Source organism: Arachis ipaensis, chromosome B7, assembly GCF_059453495.1.
Source record: "Arachis ipaensis isolate K30076 ecotype BB chromosome B7, ASM5945349v1, whole genome shotgun sequence".
NCBI lineage: Eukaryota > Viridiplantae > Streptophyta > Magnoliopsida > Fabales > Fabaceae > Arachis > Arachis ipaensis.
The window spans coordinates 30950258-30959465 of NC_142442.1; the positions used below are offsets into that span (position 1 = coordinate 30950258).

The 9208-nt window shown below is 32.5% G+C and overlaps 1 protein-coding gene across 1 annotated transcript; it reads right to left on the bottom strand.

Annotated features, from left to right (window-relative positions):
• Positions 1-4343: 4343 nt before the first annotated feature.
• On the bottom strand, positions 4344-8442 carry LOC107609038 (uncharacterized). Its single transcript, XM_016310856.3, has 7 exons — positions 7861-8442; positions 7262-7539; positions 6376-6687; positions 5960-6274; positions 5289-5729; positions 4955-5200; positions 4344-4867 (listed from the first exon to the last, which is right to left on the bottom strand). Exons 1-7 carry the CDS (start codon positions 8072-8074, stop codon positions 4577-4579), a joined length of 2097 nt encoding a protein of 698 aa, XP_016166342.1. The 5' UTR covers positions 8075-8442; the 3' UTR covers positions 4344-4576.
• Between the last annotated feature and the right edge of the window lie 766 nt (positions 8443-9208).

Below are 9208 nucleotides of genomic sequence, written 5' to 3' on the forward strand. Positions count from 1 at the left end.
TTTATGAGGATATATGCCATTATCTTAAATTCATGAAATTTTAAATAAAACAAAACTTCAGTAGATAAATAAGTTAACCATAGATTAGGAAGGTAGATGACTGTTACATTTACTCAGTTCTGTTGAATAGTTGGAGCTTAGGAAAATAAATCAACTATTTCACTTCAATGGCTGATTAAGGGTGGAAAAGAAAATGCATTGTCTTAACTGAGCATTGCATACAATTGGCAATAAGCACAATGAATTTTTCTTTACAAATTTGTGATTATTAATTGGTGTCTAATTGCGCGAAGATTTCAAATATGACTTGACTTGAAAAACTTAAAAAAAAAACTTGTCCCTTTGAATTAACCAAACCAAAAAACAGAAACCAACACATTTTGAATAAGAATTACAATTTTTCCTTTCCTTTATTTTTGATTGAATCAGAACTTTGCATCAAATATAACAAAACCATATTATATGTATAATTTTTTCTTAAGAATTTTTCTTTGCCAATGCTGCATAATTTGGCACACCCTCCCCTCCCCTCCCCTCCCCCCCCCCCCCCCCCTCTCTCCCAAAAAGGGTATTCTTGCTGCTGATGAGTCAACTGTAACAATTGGTAAGTGTCTATCCAGCATCAATGTTGAGAAAGTTGAAACTAATAGGCGGGCTCTCAGGGAGCTCCTCTTCACCGCTCCTGGAGCTCTTCGGTATCTCGGTGGAGTTATCCTCTTTGAGGAAACCATATCTTGTTAGCTTATTATGTATTAAAATAGTTTGATTCATTGTGATTCTATGAGCATTGCATCAATGGCTTTGAACATTCATTATTCTACAAGTTGAAATAATTGTTTTTTGTAGATATAAATGTGTTCTATATTTCAAAAACTTGGTTGGTGATTTTCTTTTGGTGGGGTTATTCTCCATTTCAGCTGATTGTGCTTTCTTAGACTCTTACTTAAACATTCATTGCTATCATGCAAGGGTTTTTTAATCGTTTTTTCCTTGTTTTTTTTTACAATGTATTTTGTTTCAAAAGTTTCAGTTACTTGGGTAAGTAATTGTCGGTGGGGTTGTTCTGCATTGTATCTACATCTTCTGTCCTACTTGATCATGCATTGTTTTCATGTACACACTTTTTTTTCTTTCAAAAAAATGTTTTTGGTTGAGGTAATATATTCTGTCACTACAAATATTGAGCAAGAGTTTCTGTGTCTTATTATTTACACTAGAGGATAGGAAATGGAGTATTGAGGATACAAGTCAAGTGTTTTGTTGAGGGTTTTGAGCCTTTTTGTTATTTTGGTTTTGCAAGTCTTCTTATGCTCATTTCAGTGTAATGTAAAACTGTATTGAGACTCAGAATTCTGGTTTTTAAGACACTCGTTGAGTTTTATTTTTCCTACTGAATGTCTCTGTTTTCATGCATATTTCTCATTTTCTCCGGTCAATAATTGTTCTCCAAAATATTATTGCTCTTAGAAAGGTTAAGTTTGAAGGTGCGTTCTATGGTGTCTATAAATTACACATACTTCAACTTTATTAAAAAGTAGGCTACATAATAAATACATCTCTCAAAACTCATATTTAGACAAAAAAAATCTATATATAGACAGCATAGAAATGCCCAAATTTAAATTAAATGTTATTGCTATCACAATTTTTTAGATGCCTTTGCAATGGATTAGTTCTTAAGTTTTTGGTACATGATTTAGTATGACTATGACCTTATGTATGGTGACTAATAAAAGATTCCTTAAATATTTAGACTACAAATTGAATGCATTTAGAAGGTATCCTATGTAATTTACTAATTTGGAATAGAATATCACTGCAAGTACCTACCAAGAAACAATTACTCACTTTGTCTTTGACGGATGATTGGTACATCTGAACTGTTTATTGTTCATGTTCGTTCTAACCTTAGTAACCTAAGAGTTTGTCTGTGGTTACTTTTCTTGTGACTAATGAAATCAATTTCTTCATCTATGAGGATTCTCAGATTTGGTACTGAAGGGGACGTGTGCTTCACTGGAACATCACTGTTCCAAGTACGGTTCTTAAGTTTTTTTTCCCCTAACAACAAAAACAATAAATGACACAGAAATGTTGATTTTATTTTTTGTGGACGCTAGTGGGCCTGTCGGTGGTGCCTTTCCAGTAAACCTCACACAGGCCACAGCTATGCGTAATTGCTTACGATAGACGAGTAAAAGGAGACCATATGAATCATACTATCTATGCAATTGAGATTTTATTTGAAGTGGCAGATTATGATATTTCTTAATAGAATTTAGATTTCTTAAAATAAAAAAATAGTAAAATAATAAAGTGAAATATTTACTATTAATTTTATAACTTCTATCAAATATGTGTCTATTATCGTAATTTAAGAGTGATTAACTCCTCATTTTATCAATTTATTAGCTTTCTCACTTTAAAGAATTTTAATCCTTCTTAATATGTTGCACCTAGCTTGAGACTAGGTTTAGCTTAGGATATGTGAGTTTGAATCTATGTCTAAAAAAAAATAAATCAAATTATCATATTAATATTAATATTAATATTTTATTTATTTTTTCAAATGTATATTACTACTTAACTAATTATACAAAAAAGTATTTTTTAATAATTTCACAAAAACTCTTTTAATTTATCTTATAATTTTTATTTAATTATTAAAAGACGAAATTAATTTTTAAAATTTATTTTGATTAATTATATTATAAATCCAAAATTTAATTCTAAAATGACTAAAATAACTCTTGGGTTAGTTCTTTCGCTAAAATACCCATTAAACATTAAATTTGAAATGACTAAAAGTCTCCTTTAAGGATTAATTTTATAAAGACTAGAATAACCCTTTTGGATTAACTTTGCTTACTTGTATTATAAATAAATTTGATTCTTTTTTAAAAGACTAATATACCCTTTTTAGAATTCCAAGTTATTAAATTGTATAAGAAATTAGAATTTGATTATAAAAAGACTAAAATAATCCTTTTGTTGATTTTAAAAAGATAAAAATAGTTTTTTAGGATTAATTATAAAAAGACTAAAATACTTCCTATTAAGATTAGTTATAAAAGACTAAAATATTCTTTTAGAGCTAATGCTGTTTAAATGAATTAGAAAATTAGAAATTTGAATTTCACTTTGAAAGACTAAAATTTAACCCGCTTCGGATTAGTTTTAAAGACTAAAATGTCTTTTTAAAATTAAGGTTATTTAATTGAATTATAAAGCAAAAAATTAAATTTCATTAGAAAGCAAAAAATTAAATTTCATTTTAAAAGACTAAAATATCAGTTTTTGAAGATTGAGGTTTTTAATTTCTTAGAAATTTGAAAATTAAATTTATTTGAAAATGACTAAATGATATCATTTAGAATTAATTTGAAAATAAAACACTATAATGTACTTTTAATATTAAGGTTATTCAATTAAATTTAAAAAAATTGAATTTATTTTTTAAAAGACTAAATTGCCTTTATAGTTAATTTTGAAAAGACTAAAACTCAATTTCTAGCTCTTAAAATAATTAAACAAAATTAATTTTAAAGGTTATTTTAATCTATTAAAAATTAACTTAAAAACTATTTTTATATTTAAATAAAATATTTAAAAGAATTTTTTGTGAAAAATTAAAAGAAATTTGCTTTTTTTTTTTGTAAAATTCATAATTAATAACAAGACATTTTTAGTATAAATTATAATATATTTAAAAATAAGTAAAAAAAAAAAAAAGTAGCTACCATACTTGCTGGTGGCTGATCAGCTTGTGGGCCTTGGCATTTCCAGTAACGCTATGCTAATTGGCCTTCATCCCCAATATGTGTAGCATAGTTATTTAAAATAATAAAATTAGTGTATAAAATGCTAACAAAGCTTTATGCATTGTTAGACAAATTTAGCAATATTGAATTAAATATCTTAAAATATTTAAGATGTACTCTACATATGAAACCAAGTTCAGGAGTTAACTGCATTTCCTTTTAAGATGTACGTAAATATAAAAAATCAGTCACAAAATTAGCATAAATAATTAAATATATTATTTAATTTATTTTTAATATATATTTTATATTTTAATATATTAAAATATATTCTATGTAAAATGATTGATTTCTTATATATACATTATCTTTTTTTCTCCAGATTTTCAATGTTCTATATCTTTTAGCATTCTTAACTAAAAGCTTACCTTTAAACCAACAACAAAAATAGAATAAATAAATGAATGAATCAAACAGCCGAATCTGCCTAAACCTTTCTTTACTAAAAATACACTCTTGGCTAGGCAGGCATATTCTCCAATGGTGGTCACGCACGGGCAATCAAAATTAAATTCCAAAAAATTGGAAACCCTGAAATTCTGAATCTAACTTATAAACATGAGTTTACAACTCCACATATAGTACAAGCTAGTAGCAGATTAGGCATATTCTGCTATATATAACATATGCACATACAGATTATATTCAAAGAAAGCTACAAAGTCAACCCTTACATATATGCCTCCTTAACTAAGGCCAAAAACGCAATGGAGGCAAAATATACTCTATGCAATGATACATATCCTACTATGCAGTTAAACTTTAAGGTAATATCCATAACCCCATGTATTAACAAGGAATGCTAGTAACACCACCAAAGTGGCTGAGACTGCAATAACCGAATACCACTTGGCTAGATTTGAGGAAGACTTCGATGGGTAACACACCTTTCTACGCAATAGAGAGTCTTTCGACTGAGAGTCCGAGAAGGATTCCTCCTTTGAGACCTCTAGAGTATAAGCGTTTGGTATCCTGGGTTCATCCACATCATCAGTGATATCATTGACGCACTCGCTGGGAACTTGGTCTTCGGAAGCTTTACTGGCCTGCAAAAGAAGAACCAGCAAAAATCTTGATGAATATGCAGCAACATCTAAGAGTATATACACAAGTAAATCAAACAGACTTCTTACCCCCGCGGCAGCTGGTTTTGGACTATGGTCTTCTGATGTCCAACCAGATTCTTTTTCTGCCTCATAAGAAACTTCAGAATCAGAAGAGCACGTGGAAAGATTGGAGGAAGCTGATGATGTGCTCTGCTGGACTGTGTTGAAGTCTTCGAATTCCTTATTTTCAACTGGTGATGTCTCCTGTTCCTCCACATCACTAGTAACAGTAACACTCTCACCAGCAGCAAGGTCTTTGGAAGTTTCCATCTCCTGCAAAAGAACCAACAAAATCTTACGCCACATGCAGTGACATCTCTCAAGTTGGATACACAGGTTGTTATTCAAAAAGACTGCTTACCCTGGCAGTGGTTAGTTGTGAATTTTGATCTTTTGACTCGTAACTCGAATCTTTTGCCGCCTCATTGGACATGTGTTGAGGTGCAAGAGATCGTGCCAACCGTATTCTCCTAGGTGCAGTACCTTGTGGTTGCATATTGGAGTTTACGTTTGGCCCTTCATAACCTGGTGGCCGAGACCTTATCCTAATTCCAGTGTTGTCACTATTAGCCATAGCCATATTGAAGTTTGTCGGTTGCTCATAATTGTTGGTTGCATGGTAACCTTGGAGCATATTAACATCAGATGAAAAAGCCATCTGGGAATGGTTATGAAATAATCCCATGTTGTTGCTGAGCGCATTGTCATAAGAGGTGTTGGGATTGAATTCTCTAGTTTTCAACAAAGGGAGCTTTCCCTCGGTTGCATCCCCTGGATAATCTGCACCCCCTACTTGTAGGGGCTGCAGTAAATAACAGCAGCTAAAATTATATAGCGACACAAGCAAACCATGCCAAAGAAAATCAAATATAATATCACATATAATTTGCGTCAATTTAGAGGGAAATAAAAAAATTAATTAACAAAAGGCTTAAGCACCAGTATGTGCTTCCAAGTTCAAAGGTAACATGTTGGTTTGGTGGCAAAACCTCAACTGACCAAAAGATAAACAGGGTTAACACTGTCACTCACCCTGGCATGGACCATATCCACATTTGAGTTTCCCCATGATTCATTGTGCTGTACATCAAACCAAGCAGAGTTTGGCGTTTGGCCGCTGGAATTGTCACCGGAGATCTCATCCCAATTAATAACAGAGTCAAAGAAGTCAGAAATACTGATCTCATTTGTTCCACACTGATGTTGCAGCCCAAAATGTCCATTGGCTTCATTGTTTGATTGATGAAAAAGTTCTTCTGGAATATGCTTGTGGAGTGGGGAGAATAATTTATCGTCAAATAGCTCACTCGGGTCATAAAATATGTCCATGTTCACTTGTAAGTCCTCCTAAAGTTATATTAGTCAACAAATTATGGTTAATAACTGAACATACACAAAGTCTGCAAATCAACTAAATGGGGGACAAAAAATTAGTTTGCTCATCAAACCTCCTTAGATGGATCTCCTGCTGCGATTTGATTTTGTGCATCATAAGCATCACATCCATCGTTTTGGCAACCGACCGGGGTTATAACATTGGAAATTGCTTCTTCAGGGGTCAAAGGGATAACTGCTAGTTTCTTGTCATCTTCTGTAGCCTGTGAAGAAGAAACCGATTTAACAGCTGGATCTGATTGTATTTCTTCTGGAGAGTAATTTGCAGTTAAATTAGTTGAAGTAGTACGCTCCATTTCTTCACCGTTTGAACCTTCAAGACTCTCATCTTGTTTCTTAAATAATCGACAAAGGACATATGGATTCTGGTAAACGTCAAATCAACCAAATTGAAAAGTTAGCAATATATCTTATCTTCATGAGTTCATATAACATCTGAGCTAGTCATAATTTGCAGTAGCTTAATGCTAATTCCTACATACACCTGTAGGCTGTGAACAATTGCAGGTTGCACCTTAGAAATTGAACTAGAGAAATAAAAGATCACCAAGAAAATTTAGAACCACAATAATCAGGTGCAGAATTATTATGAGAAGCTATTACAAGAACTCAAGAAATAACAAGCTAGCAACCACCAAGTAAGTGAAGAGACAAATAAATGATGAAATAATAATTGAATATATTTCCTTTATTAAATCAACACAAATATGAAAAATGATCATTTTTATGAACCAAATTGGAAGAAGCACAAACTTAACACAATATTCATCAAATATGGCAATCATATAATTTAAGACCCACACATTTCATACACTTGAATTTAGTGGTGAAGTCATATTGATTTGAGTTAATGACAATTCAATGTCAGCCATCCCTATAATAATAAAGACGGATCGAAAGCTAAACACAGAACAACAGAAACCAAAGATAAGACTATACCTGTCCAGGATTGGTACCATCAAGCTCCTGCAGGGTAGGCCTGTACTCATGCATCACCCAATTGGTCCTCTTCCCTTTGGGAGCACGGCCAGTGTAGAATACAAGAGTCTTCTTCATTCCAATCACGGTAGAGCCGGACTTAATCTTCCGATCCTTGCCAGTCGCCTTCCAATATCCATGAGTTGTTGCTCGGTTCAGCCGGTGTCCATTTGGATACTTCCTGTCCTGTGGACAGAAGAAGAACCACTCCGGATCCTTGTTCCGTACCACTGACAAATCTAGAAACACAAACCCCAGTCCACACCCCCACCAAAAGGAACAAAAAATGAGCAAATAGCATGGGCATCCAAATTAACTCTTGCAATTTCACTCAAATTATTCTAACATAGTTCTATAATTCCATTCAAGAGCATAATTAGAAAATTCAGCTTGTCATATTTTAAGATGAATCACATAATTAGAATTATGAAGTCAAACTAAGTCAGTTAAACAATTCCAACAGCATAAACCAAGAAAACTTTAAAATCTCCTTTCCACTGCAAAATCAAAGAATTAAACTACAATAGAAACCTGAAAAAACAGAGAATTGAGAATTGTACCAGGCAAATCCCAAGGTTCCCATTTGCAAACATCGATTTCTCGAATGACCCAAACCTCATCGCCATTGCCGTTGATCTTCTGCCGCAAGTAAAAGTCAACGAGCTCCTCGTCTGTCGGTCGGAAACGGAACCCCAACGGCAGCGAGTTCAGCGACAAAACCGGAGCAGCGTCCACCACCAGCGGCTGCTGTTGAAACACCTCCACCGCACCCATAACAAAACCACCGTTTGTGTCAAAACGACGGTGTCTCTATTTTATGTATATATAAAACGGCACCGTTCGTGACAACCAAACGAAGAAAAAAAGTAACAAGAAAAAAATTTCACGATGATCTTTTGATTGGTTTCTATTAAGTGAAGCTGAACTGGAATCAGAGAGGATTCTGAGAATTTTAGTAATTTTTTTTTTCTAGAAGACAGTGATCGAAAGAGAAAATATATATATATATATATATATATAATAAAGAAAAATATCAGAGATGAGAGAAGGGTTAGTGCAGTATTTTTACTATTTGGATTTTCGTTTGAGGAAGAACTGAGAAGTGAGAAGTGAAGCGCGTTAAAATAAAAATTCCTCGTTTTATTTACCCAAAAAAAAAATCCTCGTTTATACTATTGTGTGCTGCTTTGGACCTTGGTTTTGGAAATAATTGCCACAATGCCATTAGCGCGCAGCTGAAAGCCGAAACAGGAAGGTGACGTGTCCGACGCGTGTTAAGGATTTCAGTTTTTTTTTTTTTTTAAAACGCGGATGGGGCACTCGGTAATGAATTTCTTACCAAGTATTACGCCCCTTTTTTAATTTTGACATGGAGGTAGGATTGGTGTATACTGTATAGCGATGTTATTTGGGGTGTCGGAAGATTTATCGAACTGTGATGATTGTATTAAAAAAATGGTGAGTGCTATGGTGTCTATATACACTTGCCTAACTTACTAAATGGGGAATGCAATGGTAAGGATGTCATTTTTATGTTGTTATGATTTAAAAGCGTATCACTAAAAGTGTTGCTTAAAGAGAAAGTGTTACCTTAAATCGTTAACTTGGCTCTGATACCAAATTTTAAACTTCGATTATTTAAACTTTGATTAAATAATTTGCAATTTTTATAATCTAAAGTATTAACCATTTTTATTATTTCTCTTGTATGATTATTTATTACTAGTCCTTGACGTATATTTATAGTTTTTCAATCTTGTTTTAATTTATAATATTCTTTTTTGCATGAATTATTATATATAAAATCTTTTATCTGTTTATCTTTTTCTTTAATATAATTTCTCAAATCCTCAAGAACTTCTTTTATTTCTACACTTTCTGTTGTTTTTTAAATATCTTTTTAATTTA